The 21281-nt window shown below is 44.6% G+C and overlaps 1 protein-coding gene across 4 annotated transcripts in view; it reads left to right on the top strand.

Moving 5' to 3' along the window:
* LOC109875516 (son of sevenless homolog 1-like) overlaps positions 1–21281 on the top strand; it is an 81443-nt gene that overhangs the window by 58111 nt on the left and 2051 nt on the right. The window contains exons 11-23 of one of the 4 annotated variants that reach the window (XM_031799068.1): positions 1996–2077; positions 5154–5276; positions 5828–5931; positions 6078–6300; positions 11280–11399; positions 12917–13079; positions 13364–13481; positions 13823–13995; positions 14571–14687; positions 15611–15661; positions 16367–16637; positions 16845–16889; positions 20937–21058. In XM_031799068.1, coding sequence (XP_031654928.1) covers positions 1996–2077; positions 5154–5276; positions 5828–5931; positions 6078–6300; positions 11280–11399; positions 12917–13079; positions 13364–13481; positions 13823–13995; positions 14571–14687; positions 15611–15661; positions 16367–16637; positions 16845–16889; positions 20937–21058 — 1712 coding nt within the window. The remainder of the gene's footprint in view (positions 1–1995; positions 2078–5153; positions 5277–5827; positions 5932–6077; positions 6301–11279; positions 11400–12916; positions 13080–13363; positions 13482–13822; positions 13996–14570; positions 14688–15610; positions 15662–16366; positions 16638–16844; positions 16890–20936; positions 21059–21281) is intronic. The other 3 variants (XM_031799069.1, XM_031799070.1, XM_031799071.1) reach the window with 3 other exon arrangements.

Raw genomic sequence — 21281 nt, forward strand, 5'->3', positions numbered from 1 at the left:
GGCAGCTATTGTCCAACCCCAGCCAGACACCGGTGAAAGAGCTTGGACAGATCCAACATGTGAACCACTAGCTAACGGTCCTGTTCACCCGCATAACCACAGTATCAGCACTCCTAATATACACACAGACCTGAGTCATGTTCACTCGGAATGTTTGACATTTTGTTTGTCTGTTTTCTTCTGTTTGGTGCCTAATAAACATGACATCGGTTAGCATATCTTAGACTGTTAACTTAATAGTTATAAGACATATAGCTAGCAAACAGTAGCGAATTTCATCAACAACAAAAAAAGTAATCACCGCAAAGTCATGAAAGAACAATAGCTACTTGCACACTGCTGTTCCCACATGCTTCAACACCATTGTTCCTGTTCCCAAGAAAGCTAAGGTAACTGAGCCAAACGACTACCGCCCCGTAGCACTCACTTCCGTCATCATGAAGTGCTTTGAGAGACTAGTCAAGGACCATATCACCTCCACCCTACCTGACACCCTAGACCCACTCCAATTTGCTTACCGCCCAACTTGTCCACAAAAGACACAATCACACTGCACACTGCCCTAACCCATCTGGACAAGAGGAATGTAAGAACGCTCTTCATTGACTATAGCTAAGAATTTAACCCCATAGTACCCTCCAAAGTCGTCATTAAGCTCGAGACCTTGGGTCTCGACCCCACCCTGTGCAACTGGGTACTGGACTTCCTGACGGGCCGTCCCCAGGTGGTGAGGGTAGGTAACAACATCTCCACCCCACTGATCCTCAACACTGGGGCCCCACAAGGGTGTGTTCTGAGCCCTCTCCTGTACTCCCTGTTCACCCACGACTGCGTGGCCATGCACGCCTCCAACTCAATCATCAAGTTTGCGGACGACACTACAGTGGTAGGCTTGATTACCAACAACTACGAGATGGCCTACAGAGAGGAGGTGAGGGCCCTCGGAGTGTGGTGTCAGGAAAATAACCTCACACTCAACGTCAACAAAACAAACAAAACAAAGGAGATGATTGTGGACTTCAGGAAGCAGCAGAGGGAGCACCCCCCTATCCACATCGATGGAACAGTACTGGAGAGGGTAGTAAGTTTTAAGTTCCTAGGCGTACACATCACAGACAAACTGAATTGGTCCACCCACACAGACAGCATCGTGAAGAAGGTGCAGCAGCGCCTCTTCAACCTCAGGAGGCTGAAGAAATTTGGCTTGTCACCAAAAGCACTCACAAACTTCTACAGATGCACAATCGAGAGCATCCTGGCGGGCTGTATCACTGCCTGGTACGGCAACTGCTCCACCCACAACCATAAGGCTCTCCAGAGGGTATTGAGGCCTGCAAAACGCATCACCGGGGGAAAACTACCTGCCTTCCAGGACACCTACACCACCCGATGTTACAGGAAGGCCTTAAAGATCATCAAGGACAACAACCACCCGAGCCACTGCCTGTTCACCCCGCTATCATCCAGAAGGCGAGGTCAGTACAGGTGCATCAAAGCAGGGACCGAGAGACTGAAAAACAGCTTCTATCTCAAGGCCATCAGACTGTTAAACAGCCACCACTAACATTGAGCGGCTGCTGCCAACATACTGACTCAACTCCAGCCACTTTAATAATGGAAATTGATGTAAAAAATGTATCACTAGCCACTTTAAACAATGCCACTTAATATAATGTTTACATACCCTACATTACTCATCTCATATGTATATACTGTACTCTGTACCATCTACTGCATCCTGCCTATGCCGTTCTGTACCATCACTCAATCATATATCTTTATGTACATATTCTTTATCCCTTTACACTTGTGTGTATAAGGTAGTAATTGTGGAATTGTTAGGTTAAATTACTCGTTGGTTATTACTGCGTTGTCTGAACTAGAAGCACATGCATTTTGCTACACTCGCATTAACATTGCTAACGTGTATGTGACAAATCAATTTGATTTGATTAACAAAATGGCTGACAATTCCCTTGTTTTTCCTTCTTGCAGATCCAAATTTCGTCCGAACATTTCTAACAACCTACAGGTCCTTCTGTAAACCTCAGGAGCTGCTGGGTCTTCTTATGGAGAGGTGAGTATGTTGATGCCATTCTAAGATTGGGCTCCACTGTTATTATTCTATGAACCGCCTTTGTGTCTAATATTGTCTCATATTTTTCAAAATCAGATACATTGCCTTTCACTTTGGCAAATGTTTTCAGTCAACAAGACATTCATCTGTGCTCGTTGACTCTGACCTTTGTCAGAACAAAGACAGATGTATTCATTGTGGACAATATATTCCCATATACATTTTTGAAATGAGGGCTGTCCCCGACTAAAATAATTCTTGGTCAAGCGAGAGTAACTAATCGATTGCTCAAAATTTTTAAAACGTATATTTTTCCATATAAAGACACACACCCTATGTGTTTTGATAAAATCAACTATGTAGCTTGTCTGATGATTTAAACACACTGTTTGATTAAATAATTAAGACACACAAATGACTCGAGGGAGCCAGAGATCAAGATGGCCGCCTCCCGTTGCTGCTGGCCTTCTCAAAATTCTGCCTTTACATTCCTGAAGTTGCCGGTAATAGGCTACACAAGGGGTTGGCAACTTTTTCCATTTGGAGTGCCAATTTATGCCAGCTATTATTTTCAATTAACAGTTTAATTTAATTTATAATAAAGTCTTTGTATCTCAATCATTGTCATGTGGTTCATCTAAGTTATATCTAAATGAAAATAATAAACATCTAAAAGTAACTTTTGCCATTGCCAACTATGTAAAAAAAATAGTCTAAAGCCAACAAATAAAAACATCGCAGGTAGAAAATATCCTGATTTAAAAAATAAATAAAAAATGAATATCCTATAAATCACTTTGGCTACGCATAGCCTGTCTGCAACGAACTTGAAACATTGTATCAACTAGGCTATCAACTGGATACACCGATGCTCTCGTGCTAGCAAACTTGCAACATTGTAATATTCTGGGCCAGTCAGCTTCCTGAGCCAGTGAGCTTGAGACACAGCTGTAGGGATAAGAAGTAATCAGGTATTTTATGACGTTTGCACTGGATCAGAGCATTACATTTTTCCCTTTCATGCTGAGTGCTTATTGAAAGGGAGAGAGCGATTTTTTTTTTATATATACATTGAGGAACCATTGTCATTCTCAATAAAAAAACATACCTTTACTCACTGCTTGAGGTGAATGTGCGGGGGCACTGGTTAGTCAAGGTAATTGTGGTAACATGTATATGTAGGTAGAGTTAAAGTGACGATGCATAGATAATAACCAGAGAGTAGCAGCAGTGTAACAGAGGGGGGGAGACTATGCAAATAGTTTGGGTAGCCATTTGATTAGCTGGTCAGGAGTCTTATGGCTTGGGGGTAGAAGCTGTTAAGAAGCCTCTTGGACCTAGACTTGGCGCGCCGGGACTGCTTTCCGTGCGGTAGCAGAAAGAACAGTCTATGACTAGGGTGGCTATAGTCTTTGATGATTTTTAGGGCCTTCCTCTGACACCGCCTGGTATAGAGGTCCTGGATGGCAGGAAGCTTGGGCCCAATGATGTACTGGGCCGTACGCACTACCCTCTGTAGTGCCTTGCGGTCGGAGGCCGAGCAGTTGCCATAACAGGCTGTGATGCAATCCGCGAGGATTCTCTCGATGGTGCAGTTGTGTAGAACCTTATGAGTATCTGAGGACCCATGGCAAATCTTTTCAGTCTCCTGAGGGGGAATAGGTTTTGTCGTGCCCTCTTCACGGCTGTCTTGGTGTGCTTGGACCATGTTAGTTTGTTGCTGATGTGGACGCCAAGGAACTTGAAGCTCTCAACCTGCTCCACTACAGCCCCGTTGATGAGAATGTGGGTGTGCTCTGTCCTCATTTTCCTGTAGTCCACGATCATCTCCTTTGTCTTGATCACATTGAAGGAGAGGTTGTTGTCCTTGCACCACACGGTCAGGTCTCTGAACTCCTCCCTATAGGCTGTCTCGTTGTTGTCGGTGATCAGGCCTACCACTGTTGTCATCAACAAACTTAATGATGGTGTTGGAGTTGTGCCTGGCCGTGCAGTCATGAGTGAACAGGGAGTACAGGAGGGGACTGAGAATGCACCCCTGAGGGTCCCCCTTGTTGAGGATCAGAGTGGCGGATGTGTTGTTACCTACCCTTACCACCTGCGAGATGCCCCTCAGGAATTCCATTATCCAGTTTCAGAGGGAGGTGTTTAGTTCCAGGGTCCATAGCTTAGTAAGAACTTTGAGGGCACTATGTTGTTGAATGCTGAGCTGTATTCAATGAATAGCATTCTCTCATAGGTGTTCCTTTTGTCCAGGTGTGAAAGGGCAGTGTGGAGTGCAATAGAGATTGCATCATCTGTGGGTCTGTTGGTGCAGTATGCAAATTGGAGTGGGTCTAGGGTTTCTGGGATAATGGTGTTGATGTGAGCCATGACCAGCATTGCAAAGCATTTCATGGCTACAGATGTCAGTGCTACAGGTCGGTAGTCATTTAGGCAGGTTACCTTAGTGTTCTTGGGCACAGGGATTATGGTGGTCTGCTTGAAACATGTTGGTATTACAGACTCAGACAGGTAGAGGTTGAAAATGTCAGTGAAGACACTTGCCAGTTTGTCAGTGCATGCTCGGAGTACACGTCCTGGTAATCCGCCTTGTGAATGTTGACTTATTTAAAGGTCTTACTCACATCGGCTGCGGAGAGTGTGAGATCACAGTCATCCAGAACAGCATGTTTCATGTTTCAGTGTTACTTGCCTCGAAGCGAGCATAGAAGTAATTTAGTTGGTAGGCTTGTGTCACTCGTGCAGCTCTCGGCTGTGCTTCCCTTTGTAGTCTGTAATACTTTGCAAGCTCTGCCACATTCGACGAGCATCGGAGCCTGTGTTGTACGATTCGATCTTAGTCCTGTATTGATGCTTCGCCTATTTGATGGTTCGTTGGAGTAACTGTGGGGAAGACGTCCTCAATGCACTTATTGCTAAAGCCAGTGACTGATGTGGTGTGCTCCTCAATGCCATCGGAAGAATCCCGGAACATATTCCAGTCTGGAACCTCTACTGTCTGGTTAAAGGTGTATCCCAGATTCCACACTGCTGTGTCTTCTCAGTTGTGATTTTGTTTTCTGGAACCTTCCAGGTTTGAAATTCCCGAGCCAAAGCCCACGGAGGCGGACCAGATGGCCATAGAGAACGGAGACCAACCTCTCAGCGCCGAACTCAAACGATTTCGCAAGGAGTTTGTCCAGCCAGTCCAACTCAGGTACCTCTGCACCCCTCCCCATTTACCAGAGGTTGTGTTCATTAGGGACTATAACAGAAAACATTCAACAACAACAAACAGTTATTATTGAACAAGTCGAGGTAGCCCCTGTCTGTTTTCTTTCATTTTGGTGCCTAATGAACATGACCTAGGGGTCAACAGTACATCCTGGTTTTCTTGTGATACACTTGGAAGGTAGTCTGTCCTGATTAGCAGAGAAAGGTTTCAAACTTTTTTAATGCTGGGCTGAAACAAAAGCATGCACTCTTTACATTTTTTTATATATATATTTTTTTGTTATGCTCCATATACAGTGCTTTCGGGAAGTATTCCGATCCCTTCCCCTTTTCCACTTTTTGATATGTTACAGCCTTATTCTAAAATAGATGTGTTTTTTTAATGTAAAAATCCTCATCAATTTACACATGATACCGCATAATGACAAGCGGGCAGATTTATTTGTTTTTTAGGTCAGGATTTGTAGTTAGCGCTCTCTTGCTGGTCTGTAACTGGTATCTTAACTGGTTTTGACCTACTCGCTCTTCCTGCAGGGTATTGAATGTATGTCGCCACTGGGTGGAGCACCACTTCTATGACTTTGAGCGGGACTGTCAGTTACTCAAGTGTCTGGAGGAGTTCATTGCATTGGTGCGAGGTATGTGGATAAATTAGGGCAAGGACTTTCTCTTCTTTTGTTGCATATCCTCTCTTTTTTTTCTTCCTCTCGTCTCTTCCTCTCTCGTATCTTTCCTCTACTTCTCTTCTCTGAGTGACAATCTCCCTCTCTGTGACCCCTCCCAGGCAAGGCCATGAAGAAGTGGGTGGAGTCCATTACCAAGATCATCCAGAGGAAGAAGCAAGCACAGGCCAATGGGCCCAGCCACAACATTACCTTTGAGAGCTCGCCACCGCCCATCGAGTGGCACCTCAGCAAGTCGGGCCAGACAGACCAGTTTGACCTCATGACCCTCCACCCCATTGAGATCGCCCGGCAGCTCACACTGCTCGAGTCCGACTTCTACAGGTAGGCCTACAGTACCGTATTGCTGTTGTTGTTGTTCCAGTCCAGTACTAAAACACCTCAATTTATCACTGGCTTGATGATTCCTTGGATCAGCTGTGTAAGTGGTGGACTTGAGCAAAAATGTGACTCACCACCTGGATTCGGTACGATGTAGCAAAATTTGAAATGGTGTCTTTTACATTGGATAAAAGTATAGACTCAAAGATAGAAAATGGTTTATCATACACTCTGCTTTGAAAGTTGATGAACTTGTAACACCACTTTTGAGAAAATGGCCCTTGAATGTTTTTGGACACCTACTTGGAGAGCTCTTCTTTGTCTACACCCATTCAGCATTGTTCACACCCTCTTAATCTTTAGCCCAACCCATCTCTTGAAGGATTAAATGTGAGGCCATGTGTTAAACAGAGTGAGTATAGTAGTAAACAACTGAGGATTTCAAGACAGAGTGCTAAAAGTAGTAGCCTACAATAAAAGCTCCAGCTAAAAATACACTATCTAGTCCTTGTCCTATATCCTAATTTGACTTTGGTGCAGGTCATGTTCTTCACATTACCATCTCTGGTAAAAACACACTATTTCAAATAAAATCTATGTTTTTGTCACATGCACAGGATACAGAAGGTGTAAATGGTACAGTGAGATTGTTACTTGCATATTTGAATAGTAGCAATATCAAAAATAGAAAGGCCAGAATTCTGGAGTTTCCTCTTCACTATTGATGTTGAGACTGGTGTTTTGCAGGTACTATTTAATGAAGCTGCCAGTTGAGGACTTGTGAGGTGTTTGTTTCTCAAACTAGACACTAATGTACTTGTCCTTTTGCTCAGTTGTGCACCGGGGCCTCCCACTCCTCTTTCTATTCTGGTTAGAGACAGTCTGCGCTGTTCTGTGAAGGGAGTAGTACACAGCGTTGTATGAGATCTTCAGTTTCTTGGAAATTTCTCGCTTGGATTAGCCTTGATTTCTCAGAACAATTATAGACTGACAAGTTTCAGAAGAAAGGGCTTTGTTTGTGCCCATTTTGAGCCTGTAATCGAACCCATAAATGCTGATGCTCCAGATACTCAACTAGTCTAAAGAAGGCCAGTTTTATTGCTTCTTTAATCAGAACAACAGTTTTCAGCTGTGCTAACATAATTGTAAAAGTGTTTTCTAATGAGCCTTTTAAAATGATAAACTTGGATTAGCTAACACAACCTGCCATTGGAACACAGTAGTGATGGTTACTGATAATGGGCCTCTACGTCTACGTAGATATTCCATAAAATAAAATAATGAGCCGTTTCCAGCTACAATAGTCATTTACAACATTAACAATGTCTTCACTGTATTTCTGATAAATTTGATGTTATTTTAATGGACAAAAAAAAACAGTTTTCTTTAAAAAACAAGGAGATTTCTAAGTGACCCCAAACTTTTGAACGGTAGTATACTTACACACATACATGCATGCATACAGTTAGTTGAAGTTGGAAGTTTACATACAGTTAGGTTGGAGTCATTAACTAGTTTTTCAACCACTCTTGTTAACAAACTTTAGTTTTGGCAAGTAAGTTAGGACACCTACTTTGTGCATGACACAATAATTTTTACAGACAGATTATTTCACTTACAATTCACTGTATCACTATTCCAGTGGGTCAGAAGTTTACATACACTACGTTGACTGTGCCTTTAAACAGCTTGGAAAATTCCAGAAAATGATGTCATGGTTTAGAAGCTTCTGATAAGCTAATTGACATAATTTGAGTCAATTGGAGGTGTACTTGTGGATATATTTCAAGGCCTACCTTCAAACTCGGTGCCTCTTTGCTTGACATCATGGGAAAATCAAAAGAAATCAGCCAAGACCTCTGAGGGAAAAAAAGTCTGGTTCATCCTTGGGAGCAATTTCCAAACGCCTGAAGGTACCACGTTCATCTCTACAAACAGTAGTTTGCAAGTATTAACACCATGGGACCACGTAGCCGTCATACCGCTCAGGGAGGAGACGCATTCTGTCTCCTAGAGATGAACGTACTTTGGTGCAAAAAGTGCAAATCAATCCCACAACAGCAGCAAAGTACCTTGTGAAGATGCTGGAGGAAACGGGTACAAAAGTATCTAGGCCTACAAACCTGACTCAGTTACACCAGCTCTGTCAGGAGGAATGGGCCACAATTCACCCAACTTATTGTGGGAAGCTTGTGGAAGACTACCCAAAACATTTGACCCAAGTTAATCAATGTGAAGGCAATGCCACCAAATACTAATTGTAAACTTTTGACCCACTGGGAATTTGATGAAAGAAATAAAAGCTTAAATAAATCATTATCTCTACTACACTGCTCAAAAAAATCAAGGGAAAACTTAAACAACACAATGTTACTCCAAGTCAATCACACTTCTGTGAAATCAAACTGTCCACTTAGCAAGCAACACTGATTGACAATAAATTTCACATGCTGTTGTGCAAATCGCATAGACAACAGGTGTAAATTATAGGCAATTAGCAAGACACCCCTAATAAAGGAGTGGTTCTGCAGGTGGTACCACAGACCACTTCTCAGTTCCTATGCTTCCTGGCTGATGTTTTGGTCACTTTTGAATGCTGGCGGTGCTTTCACTCTAGTGGTAGCATGAGACGGAGTCTACAACCCACACAAGTGGCTCAGGTAGTGCAGCTCATCCAGGATGGCACATCAATGCGAGCTGTGGCAAGAAGGTTTGCTGTGTCTGTCGGCGTAGTGTCCAGAGCATGGAGGCGCTACCAGGAGACAGGCCAGTACATCAGGAGACGTGGAGGAGGCCGTAGGAGGGCAACAAACCAGCAGCAAGACCGCTACCTCCGCCTTTGTGCAAGGAGGCGCACCGCCAGAGCCCTGCAAAATGACCTCCAGCATGCCACAAATGTGAATGTGTCTGCTCAAACGGTCAGAAACAGACTCCATGAGGGTGGTATGAGGGCCCGACATCCACAGGTGGGGGTTGTGCTTACAGCCCAACACAGTGCAGGACGTTTGGCATTTTCCATAGAACACCAAGATTGACAAATTCGCCACTGCCGCCCTGTGCTCTTCACAGATGAAAGCAGGTTCACACTGAGCACATGTGACAGAGTCTGGAGACGCCATGGAGAACGTTCTGCTGCCTGCAACATCCTCCAGCATGACCGGTTTGGTGGTGGGTCAGTCATGGTGTGGGGTGGCATTTCTTTGGGGGGCCGCACAGCCCTCCATGTACTCGCCAGAGGTAGCCTGACTGCCATTAGGTACCGAGATGAGATCCTTTGTGAGACCATATGCTGGTGCGGTTGGCCCTGGGTTCCTCCTAATGCAAGACAATGCTAGACCTCATGTGGCTGGAGTGTGTCAGCACTTCCTGCAAGAGGAAGGCATTGATGCTATGGACTGGCCCGCCCGTTCCCCAGACCTGAATTTAATTGAGCACATCTGGGACATCATGTCTCGCTCCATCCACCAATGCCACGTTGCACCACAGACTGTCCAGGAGTTGGCGGATGCTTTAGTCCAGGTCTGGGAGGAGATCCCTCACGAGACCATCCGCCACCTCATCAGGAGCATGCCCAGGCATTGTAGGGAGGTCATACAGGCACGTGGAGGCCACACTCACTACTGAGCCTCATTTTGACTTGTTTTAAGGACATTACATCAAAGTTGGATCAGCCTGTATTGTGGTTTTCCACTTTAATTTTGAGTGACTCCAAATCCAGACCTCCATGGGTTGATAAATTTGATTTCCATTGATAATTTTTGTGTGATTTTGTTGTCAACACATTCAACTATGTAAAGAAATAAGTATTTAATACGAATATTTCAATCATTTAGATCTAGGATGTATTATTTTAGTGTTTTTAGTGTTTAGTGTTTAGTGTTTTTTTGAGTAGTGTATATTATTCTGACATTTCACATTCTTAAAATAACTGACCTAAGACAGGGAATTTTTACTAGGATTAAATGTCAGGAATTGTGAAAAACTGAGTTGAAATGTATTTGGCTAAGGTGTATGTAAACCTCCGACTTCAACTGTACACATACACAAACGTGCAGCACCAGAGAGGGGGTACACTTCCCCCACTGATGTCGCTGGGCCTGTGGGAACAGCTATGGTGGGCCGTACCAAAGGTTATCCCCTCACCTCTTTCCCGTGCTCCGGGGTGACTTTGTTGTTTAAAAACATGAGTTACAAAACGCATTCACAGGGTTGCTGTTCCTCGGGTCTCCACTGAATTAGGTAAATCCGCTTTTTAGTTTTAATGCGCCCCACTGCTGGAACAATTTACAGCTCTCATTAAAATGGGATGTTCTGTTGCAGTTTAGGGCGTTGATTGAAAACCTAGTTGCTGAGACCTGTAATTGTTTAGGATTCTGTATTTACTTTTTGCGTATTCTTTTTAATATTAACACGTATTTATGCATGTTTAGTTTTAAATGTGTATTTTGTATATTGATGTGTATTGTGTACACAGGGCTCACCTGGAAATGAGACCCTTGGCTACCTGTTAAAATAAAAACCTTTAAAAAATCACCGTACTCCATTTCCTACGACGAGATCACATCGCACCGGCCTTGTGGCCCAACAATGGTCGCTGGTATTGTCTGAAAATCTTACCACAATGCTGGCGCAGAAAACTCCCTTAGCTGCCAAGACTGGAGTCGGTAGAAGTTTGCACCTAACCACTGACACAAGGTCTGATTTTTTGTTGTTGTCATATAACTAATAATGGTGGTCCTCTGTGGCTCATATGTGAACACATGGTGCTAGCAAAACTAAAGTTGTGGCTTCAATTCCTGCTGGGATCACATAAACATGCACTATAGTGACTGCATACATTTTTTGTAAGTCTCTTTGAATAATGGCATATAATAGTTTGGGTATATGGTAATCTCCTCCTAGAACTTTGGTTTGGAGCATCTACTTGAAGCGTCAAAGCGACTGACCTCTGCATTATTGTCCTCTTTGAACTATATCTACAGGGCAGTGCAGCCGTCAGAGCTGGTGGGCAGCGTGTGGACGAAGGAGGACAAGGAGCTGAACTCGCCCAACCTTCTGCGCATGATCCGCCACACCACCAACCTCACATTGTGGTTCGAAAAGTAAGAGCACCCATTTTGTTTTTTGGCATCACAAAGAAGCGGTCCTCGTGAAACGAGACCATGATATTCCTTACACTTGCAGTGTTGACAAAGCATTTTCTATGATGAATTTATGGCATGATAAAGTATGTTATGTAGCTCGATGTATACTGAACAAAACTATAAACACAACATGTAAAGTGTTGGTCCCATGTTTAGTGAGCAGAAATAAAATATCCCAGAAATCTTCTGTGAGCACAAAAAACGTATTTCTCTCAAATGTTGTGCCAAATGAGTTTACATCCCTGTTAGTGAGCATTTCTCCTTTGCCTAGATAATCCATCCACCTGACAGGTGTGGCATATCAAGAAGCTGATTAAACAGCATGATCATTACACAGGTTCACCTTCTGCTGTGGATAATTAAAGGCCACTCTAAAATGTGCAGATTTGTCACACAACACAATGCCACAGATATCTCGAGTTTTGAGGGAGCATGTAATTGGCATGTTGACTGCAGGAATGTCCACCAGAGATGTTGCCAGAGAATTGAATGTTCATTTCTCTACCATAAGCCGTGTCCAACGTCATTTTAGAGAATTTGGCAATATGTCCAACTGGCCTCACAACCGCAGACCACATGTAACCACGCCAGCCCAGGACCTCCACATCCGGCTTCTTCACCTGCGGGATCGTCTGAGACCAGCCACTTGGACAGCTGATGGAACTTAGGAGTATTTCTGTCTATTAAAGCCCTTTTGTGGGGGGAAAACGAATTATGATTGGCTGCCATGGATGGGCCCAGCCATGTGATATCCATAGATTATTGCCTAATGAAATTGTTTTCAATTGACTGATTTCCTTATATGAACTGTAACTCTGTAAAATCGTTAATAGTTGCATGTTGCGTTTTTGTTCAGTATAGTTATGTCATGTCCTTTAGTGCACTGCATACAGGTGTTACGAATGCTTTATGTAGGTGGCAGAATTTAACCCTAAATAAGGCTGAGATTACTCCTATCCTCACCATGTTGATTCTCAAGTTGAAAAGGAAAGAAACAATTTGGGACTGTTTCTTTTTTGTGTATGAGCTGCTAATCCCATGTGTGATATCACACCAGGCTTGATATCTCCAGAGACTTCCTGGTTTAGTTTTCAGGGGCCACTGAATTGGTTGAGTGAAATGTGTCCTTACACTGACTTAATAGCTCACCATGTTATCAAATGAGGATTAACAGGTCAATATGTTGTTACTAATTAATACGTTTGGGAGCATTACAATGTACCAATATGTCTTTTCTTTCCCCTACTTACCTTACACGTTGTCATCCACCAGCTGTAGAAATGAAATGACTGAACTATGCAGACCTGAGTCATGTTTATTAGGGCTTGCAGCAAAAAAAAAACGTTTTGCAATTCAAAACAACAAGGTAGTCCCTCGCTGTTTGTCAGTTGTCCGTTTAGTCCCTAATGAACACGGCCCTGGCCCTCGGGTTTAAATAGCATTTTTTTTTTCTCAATGTACGACGTTCTCCACAGGTGTATCGTAGAGACGGAGAACCTGGAAGAGCGGGCAGCGGTGGTGGCGCGTATCATCGAGATCCTGCAGGTGTTCCAGGAGCTCAACAACTTCAACGGCGTGCTGGAGGTGGTCAGCGCCATGAACTCCTCGCCCGTCTACCGGCTAGACCACACCTTCGAGGTGAAGGCCTGGAGGGGTTCTTTCTGCTAGATTCTTTTGAAGTTGTTGTTAGGAAATGGTGTGAAAACTGTCTTGGTACTTTCTGGCATTGCATGAATCCAATGAAAATTGCAGTACCAAATTAAGTGCCTAGTGTTGATGAGTATTGTAATTAGTAAGTCATAAAATTACAGATTTCTTATCAATAGAGAGCATGGCCCAATGTGCCTCTGTGTACCATAGAGACACATCTGTAGGGCGAAATATAAACAATTGTTTTGACTGAACTTTCGGCCCCTCTCCAGCAAATTCCAAGCCGACAGAGGAAGATTCTGGAGGAGGCCCATGAACTGAGCGAGGACCACTACAAGAAGTACCTGGCAAAACTGCGCTCCATCAACCCCCCCTGTGTCCCCTTCTTTGGTATGCTCTAGTGTTTCTCAACCTTTTTGATACCAGGGACGAGGAAGCTATGGTCCTTTTTGTGTCAGGGACTCACAAGTAATGTGCCGTTTTTTATTTTGTACACAGCAGTACTGTGTATCTAAGACGATTTCCCCCTCGGGAACATTTTAAAGTTGATCCTGTCCTATGCTATCCTACGCTAGGGTTTTTCCTCCTTGGAGGACCGCTTCCATTAGAACTAGTGTTGGTTAACCATCTCGGGGACCGGCCAGCAACATTCCACGAACCGGTGCCAGTCCATCGACATCATTGCTCCACTCTCTCATGTCTTTTCTCTCTCTCTCTAACTCTCTCCTCAGGGATCTACTTGACGAACATCCTGAAGACGGAGGAAGGCAACCCTGACTTCCTGAAGAGGCATGGCAAGGAGCTGATCAACTTCAGCAAGCGACGGAAAGTGGCGGAGATCACCGGGGAGATCCAGCAGTACCAGAACCAGCCCTACTGCTTACGGGTGGAGAGCGATATCCGGGTGAGGAGCAAAAACAGTGATGTCGCACGTTCCATTGAAGTTGGTCACCACTCTATGGCCAGCCTGCATAGTCAACATTTTTTTGAGAAATTGGCATACTTTCTGGCTTTGCAGCATGGTCCAACCCATCAACATTTCACAAATACCATTTAGTTACGTGGAATATGAATGGGTATAAATATGATTAAACAAGGAATAATATAAGTAATATATCACATCATTTGGCCTGTTTCCTTTCACAATTTCATCTCTACAGTTCCCATGTACAGTTGACAGTTTTCCAAGTCATAGCAACCTCTTGGTTTTTGATTAGATATACATTTAAGTGCTGATCCCTAGCTTAAACTTTAATCTCATTGACATCAATGCATGAAAATTCGAAATGTGGAAGTTAGAATTCACTGCTTTAGTAGAGAGTTATTGCCACTCAGCTCCCGACATGTACTAGTTGATTATTTATCCAATTGTCCCCAATCACCCACACCCTTGTCTATAGTCATTAGGACAACAATGTATACTTCTCAATGGATATGTCTTTCTGACGACTCTCTGTTTCTCTCATTTGTGTTAAACAGAAGTTCTTTGAAAACCTCAATCCAATGGAGGACAAGGCAGAGAAGGAGTTTGCTGACTATCTGTTCAACAAGTCGCTGGAGATTGAGCCTCGGAATGCCCGGTCGTTGCCTCGATTTGTAAGGGTCTTGTCCCTCCCTCTCCCTTCTTACGGTTCACGTGATTATCCTCTCTCGGACTCCCTATGCCGTTTGATCAGTTATTGTATTTCAAACCTTTGTTAGAATGACATTGAAACTTCATGAGTTGAGATGAAAAATCATTTTTGTCCACTATTCATTGTTTTACATTTGAGTCATTTAGCTTTTTCGTACTGGCCCCCCCGTGGGAAATGAACCCACAACCCTGGCATTGCAAGTGTCATACTCTACCATCTGAGCCACGGGACCACACTGAGCCACACTTAAGCATGTGTGGCTCCCTGTATGCTCTTAAGCAGTGGCGTCTCGTGAAATTTCCAACAAGTGGGGCTGTTGCAAACTGGCAATAGGTAGCTGACAAATAAGTCCACATTTCCAAACGGAATAAGTAGGCTACTGCAAATGTTCAACTTCAACTTATTTGCTAGACGTACAAGCATGTGGGAATACAATAACAGACGAAAACTTGTGGTAGTTTAGTTATAGCTAACGTCATGTCTTGTTTGAGCTTTGCTGAAACAGCTGTTTGACAGTGTCATCTTCTGTGTCTGCGCTCACTTCATACTTTGACAACAGTGCAGTGTTTTGTAGATCATCGCCATCTGGTGTACAGAGTTATAATTGCAAACCAGAGGCTCTTTGGATAGGTTCAATAAGAGTGGCTAAAATCCTATGATAACCGCAAGGGATATAGGGATAACTTTAAATTGCATTGAATGAGGTGGCTTGAGAAGCTCTCTGGAATGCTGGAACTACGCTGCCAATTACAGCAGCACATTTTATTTTTGAAAACTCCATTTGTAATCTAAATGCATTTATTTACATACACAAACTTGATATTATTACAATATTTGATCATTATATAAATTTTTGTAAATCCATTTTTATCTCATTGCTGCCAGGTGGGGCGGCGTCCGAGTGCCCTCTATGGACGCAACGCCCCTGCTATTAAGGTAGAAAAAAGCCTGAACATTTGTCAGCAGAATTTATACCTCTAACAATTACAGGTAGCTGCCAAAATAAAGGACCCACTTGAGTAAATGAGGGATATAAAGTATATTGAAAGCAGGTGCTTCCCCACAGGTGTTCCTGAGCTTATTACGCAATTAACATCCATCATGTTTAGGATTGTGTATAAAAATGCTCAGTTTCCCATTATTTTGGTTACCATGGCTAGAAGAAGAGAGAGGTGACTTTGAAAGAAGGATATAAATGGTGCATAGAGTGTTTAAAGGGTGTGTGTGTCAGTCACCAGATCTCATCCAATTGAACAATTATGGTAGATTCTGGATCGGCACCTGAGACGGCGTTTTCCATCAACAAAACACCAAATTATGTAATTTCTCATGGAAGGATGGTGTCACATCCCTCCAAATAAAGTTGTAAACACTTGTAGAATCTATGCCAAGGCATATTGAAGCTGTTCTGACGGCTTGTGGTGGCCCAACACCCTATTAATACACTTTATGTTGGTGTTGGTTTATTTTGGCAGTTACCTGCAGGTAACACACTAACCAGATAGTCCCCCAATCTCTGACATTAATTACCAGAACCAGCAGTGCTTGAGGGCTGAGAGTCTGCAGTTGAGTAGCCCTGACATTGTAGAAGTGTTACCCTGACCCCTCCTTCAACTCCCCCCTCTCCCTGTCTCCTTCCAGCCCAAGAAGTACAACTGCCCGCTCAAGTCCCCTGGCGTGCGCCCGTCCTCGGTGCGCCCGGGCACCATGCGACATCCGACGCCACTGCAGAATGAGCCGCGCAAGATCAGCTACAGCCGCATCCCTGATAGCGAGATGGAGAGCGCCGCCTCTGCACCCAACTCGCCGCGCACGCCCCTCACGCCGCCGCCGGCCTCGGCTGCCTCCAGCTCCACAGATATCGGCAGCGTGTTCGACTCGCCCCAGGGCCCCTCCAGCCCCTTCCACTCCAGTAGGTGGTCCTTCAAGCTGGACGAGGGAGCAGGTTGGGTGGGGATTGTGGAGGAGGGAGGATAGGTTGGGTGGGAGCGTAGCTAGAGCTTATAGAGAAAGTGTTTGTTAAACACAGTTTGAGATTTTCCTTCCGCCTCAGTCTCTCATTCTCTCAGGGCCTTCTCTCTCTTCTCTTTTCTCTACTCCGGCCTTTCCCTCCATCCAGACTGCGACAGCATATTTGCCCAGGTCTCCTTACCACACGGCCCACGTTAGTATGACCCTCAAAGCCTTCCTGTTGTCAGTGTCCCCTTACTACCCATCCACCCACACCCCATACAAACTACTACATCAACCCACCCCCATCTCTCACTCATTCTGACCCTCCCAAGCCCTACTTGCCTCTCCCTACCCGCATGCAACTGACATCCACCTCATTGCTCCCATCTCCCCTCACCGTTGCCCCTGTCCGTCTCCATGGCAAAGAATGCTCTGTTGTCTGTGTGTGTTTCCAAGTAGACGTTGCCCACAGAAACCGATCTAGGATCAGCTCTAAATCCTGACCCTAACCAGGCTCCTGACCAGCTGAACTGACCTTAGATCAGTGTCACCCCGCCCCCTCCTGTTGCATTCTTGTACAACATCACTCGGTGGTATACAGTGCATTCAGAAAGTATTTAGACCCCTTGAGTTTTTCCACATTCTGTTACGTTAGAGCCTTACTCTAAAATGGATTTTAAAAATCCCTCATCAATCTACACACCATACCCCATAATGACAAAGCAAAAACCTTTTCTTTTTCTTTTTTTACATTTGTTACCAATAAAATACTGAAATATCACATTCACTTAATTATTCTAATCAAATCAAATGTCACCTGCGCCGAATACAACAGGTGTAGACCTTTACAGTAAAATGCTTACTTACAAGCCCTTAACCAACAATGCAGTTTTAAGAAAAATAACAAAATAAAAGTTACAAATAATTAAATAACGGCATTAAAATAACAATAGCGAGGCTATATACAGGGGGTGCCAGTACAGAGTCAATGTGCAGGGGCACCGGTTATGTAGATAGTTATTAAAGTGACTATGCATAAGTAATAACAGAGAGTAGCAACAGCATAAAGGGGGGAGGGGGGGCAGGCAATGCAAGTAGTCTGGGTAGCCAATTGATTAGATGTTCAGTCATATGGCTTGGGGGGAGAAAGCTGTTTAGAAGCCTCTTGCACCTAGACTTGGCGGTCGGTACCAGAGAGAACAGCCTGGCAGGAAGCTTGGCCACGGTGATATACTGGGCCGTATGCACTACCCTCTGTAGTGCCTTGCGGTCGGAGGCCGAGCAGTTGCCATACCAGGCAGTGACGCAACCCGTCAGGATGCTCTTGATGGTGCAGCTGTGTAGAACCTTATGAGTATCTGAGGACCCATGGCAAATCTTTTCAGTCTCCTGAGGGGGAATAGGTTTTGTCATGCCCTCTTCACGACTGTCTTGGTGTGTTTGGACCATATTAGTTTGTTGCTGATGTGGACGCCAAGGAACTTGAAGCCCTCAACCTGCTCCACTACAGCCCGGTCGATGAGAATGTGGGTGTGCTCGGTCCTCATTTTCCTGCAGTCCACAATCTTCTCCTTTGTCTTGATCACGTTGAAGGAGAGGTTGTTGTCGTCCTTGCACCACACGGTCAGGTCTCTGACCACCTCCATATAGGCTGTCTCGTCGTTGTCTGTGATCAGGCCCTACCACTGGCAAACTTAATGATGGTGTTGGAGTCGTGCCTGGCTGTGCAGTCATGAGTGAACAGGGAGTACAGTAGGGGACTGAGCACGCACCCTTAACTGGATGTGTTGTTAGCTACCCTTACCACCAGGGGGCGGCCCGTCGGGAAGTCCAGGATCCAGTTGCAGTGTTTAGTCCCAGAGTCCTTACCTTAGTGATGAGCTTTGAGGGCATTATGGTTTTGAACGCTGAGCTTTAGTCAATGAACAGCATTCTCACATAGGTATTCCTTTTGTCCAGGTGTGAAAGGGCACTGTGAAGTGCAATAGCGATTGCATCATCTGTGGATCTGTTGGGGATGTATGCAAATTGGAGTGGGTCAAGAGTTTCTGGTATAATGGTGTTGATGTGAGCCATGACCAGCCTTTTAAAGCACTTCATTGCTACAGACGTGAGTGCTACGGATCTGTAGTCATGTAGGCAGGTTACTTTAGTCCCTGTGCCCAAGAACACTATGGTGGTTTGCTTGAAACATGTTGGTATTACAGACACAGACAGGGAGAGCTTGAAAATGTCAGACACTTGTCAGCGCATGCTCGGAGTACACGTCCTGGTAATGATGCTCTCATGCATGTTTCAGTGTTACTTGCCTCGAAGCGAGCATAGAAGTAATTTAGCTCCTCTGGTAGGCTCGTGTCACTGGGCAGTTCTTGGCTGTGCTTCCCTTTGTAGTTTGTAATAGTTTGCAATCCCTGCCACATCCGACGTGCATCGGAGCCGGTGTAGCACGATTCAAACTTAGTCCTGTATTGACGCTTTGCCTATTTGATGGTTCGTCGGAGAGCATAGTGGGATTTCTTATAAGCTTCCGGGTTAGAGTCCCGCTCCTTGAAAGAGGCAACTCTACCCTTTAGCTCAGTGCAGGTTGGGGTATGTACGTACAGACAACGTCATCGATGGACTTATTGATGAAGCCAGTGACTGATGTGGTGTACTCCTCAATGCCATCGGAAGAATCCCGGAACATATTCCAGTCTGTGCAATCTGACCACTTTTTTTTATTGACTGAATCACTGGTGCTTCCTGCTTAAATTTTTGCTTGTAAGCAGGAATCAGACCCTTTCCTCAGTACTTTGTTGAAGAACCTTTGGCAGCGATTACAGTCTCAAGTCTTCTTGGGTATGACACTACAAGCTTGGCACACCTGTATTTTGGGAGTTTCTCCCATTCTTCTCTGCAGATCCTTTCAAGCTCTGTCAGGTTGGGATGGGGAGTTTCGCTGCACAGCTGTTTTCAGGTGTCTCCAGAGATGTTCGATCGGGTTCAGGTCCAGGATCTGGCTGGGCCACTCAAGGACATTCAGAGACTTGTCCTGAAGCCACTCCTGCGTTGTCTTGGCTGTGTGCTTAGGGTTGTTGTCCTGTTTGAAGGTGAACCTTTACCCCAGTCTGAGCGCACAGGACTTCGTCTAGGATCTCTGTACTTTGCTCTGTTAATCTTTTACTCGATCCTAACTAGTCTTCCAGTAACTGCCACTGAAAGAAAATCCCACAGCATCATTCTGCTACCACCATGCTTCACCGTTGGGATGGTGCCAGGTTTCATCCAGACATGACACTTGGCATTCAGGGCAAAGAGTTCAATCTTGGGTTCACCAGACCAGAGAATCTTGTTTCTTATTGTCTGAGAGTCTTTAGGGTGCCTTTTGACAAACTCCCAAGTGGGCTGTCATGTGCCTTTTTACTGAGGAGTGGCTTCCATCTTGCAACTCTACCATAAAGCCTGATGGTGGAGTGCTGCAGAGAGAGTTGTTCTTCAGGAAGTTCCATCTCCACGGAGGAACTTTAAAGCTCTGTCAGTGACCATCGGGTTCTTGGTCACCTCCCTGAGCAAGGCCCATCTCCCCCGATTGCTCTGTTTGGCCGGGTGGCCAGCTCTGGGAAGAGTCTTGACGTTTCCAACCTTCTTCCATTTAAGAATGAGGCCACTGTGTTCTTGGGGACCTTCAATGCTGCAGAATTGTTTTGGTACCCTTTCCCAGATCTGTGCCTCGAAACAATCCTGTTTTCGCTTTGCCATTATGGGGTATTTAGTGTAGATTGAGGATTCTTTTTTTAACATTTATTTTAGAATAAGGTCTGGAATGCTTTTTGAATGCCCTGTATAGTTAGTAGCAGTTGTATGTAGTAGAACCCGTAATATTAGGCATCATTGAAGTTGGTTGATGTGATTGCTTCCTCAAACATAATACTTTAGTGTTGTCTTTGTATACTCTTCCTGAAAGAGTTTCTATTACCCATCCATTCATCATCCTCTATTCTCTTATTTCTTTTCTCCATTTTCTGTGATTTCAATGCTTGTATTTACTCCATTCTTCATGGGCCTGAATGTCTTCAGTTCGTCTCTTTCTTTGAAATGAATGTGGGATTTATAACCTAGAAAACAGTCAAGTGCCAGGCAAAAGAGAGAACCCCCAGACACTCAGTTGGCCATCCCTGAGTTGTAGAGTCCTGTATGGGATGAATTGGGTTTAAATATGTGTAATTACTGTCTTCTTGTAAGGCTTAATTTTAGGTAACCTGATTTCCTTCTTTTCCAGGGTCTTCCTCGGTTTCCTCCATGGTGAGTTTCCACAGGAACACTGAAGACACCACCGTCCCCCCGCCTGTGCCCCCTCGCAGACGCCCCGAATCCGCCCCTGCTGAATCTTCCCCTTCGAAGGTGACTCTATTTTGACCTGTTTGCTACCTAAGGTTTTCTGAGACTCCCGGGTGGCGCAGTGGTCTAAGGCACTACATCTCAGTGCAAGAGGCATCACTGCAGTCCCTGGTTTGAATCCAGGCTACATCACATCCGGCCGTGATTGGGAGTCCTATAGGGCGGTACACAATTGGCCCAGCGTCGTCCGGGTTTGGCCGTCATTGCAAATAAGAATTTGTTCTTA

Source organism: Oncorhynchus kisutch, linkage group LG20 (assembly GCF_002021735.2).
Source record: "Oncorhynchus kisutch isolate 150728-3 linkage group LG20, Okis_V2, whole genome shotgun sequence".
In the NCBI taxonomy this organism is placed as follows: Eukaryota; Metazoa; Chordata; class Actinopteri; order Salmoniformes; family Salmonidae; genus Oncorhynchus; species Oncorhynchus kisutch.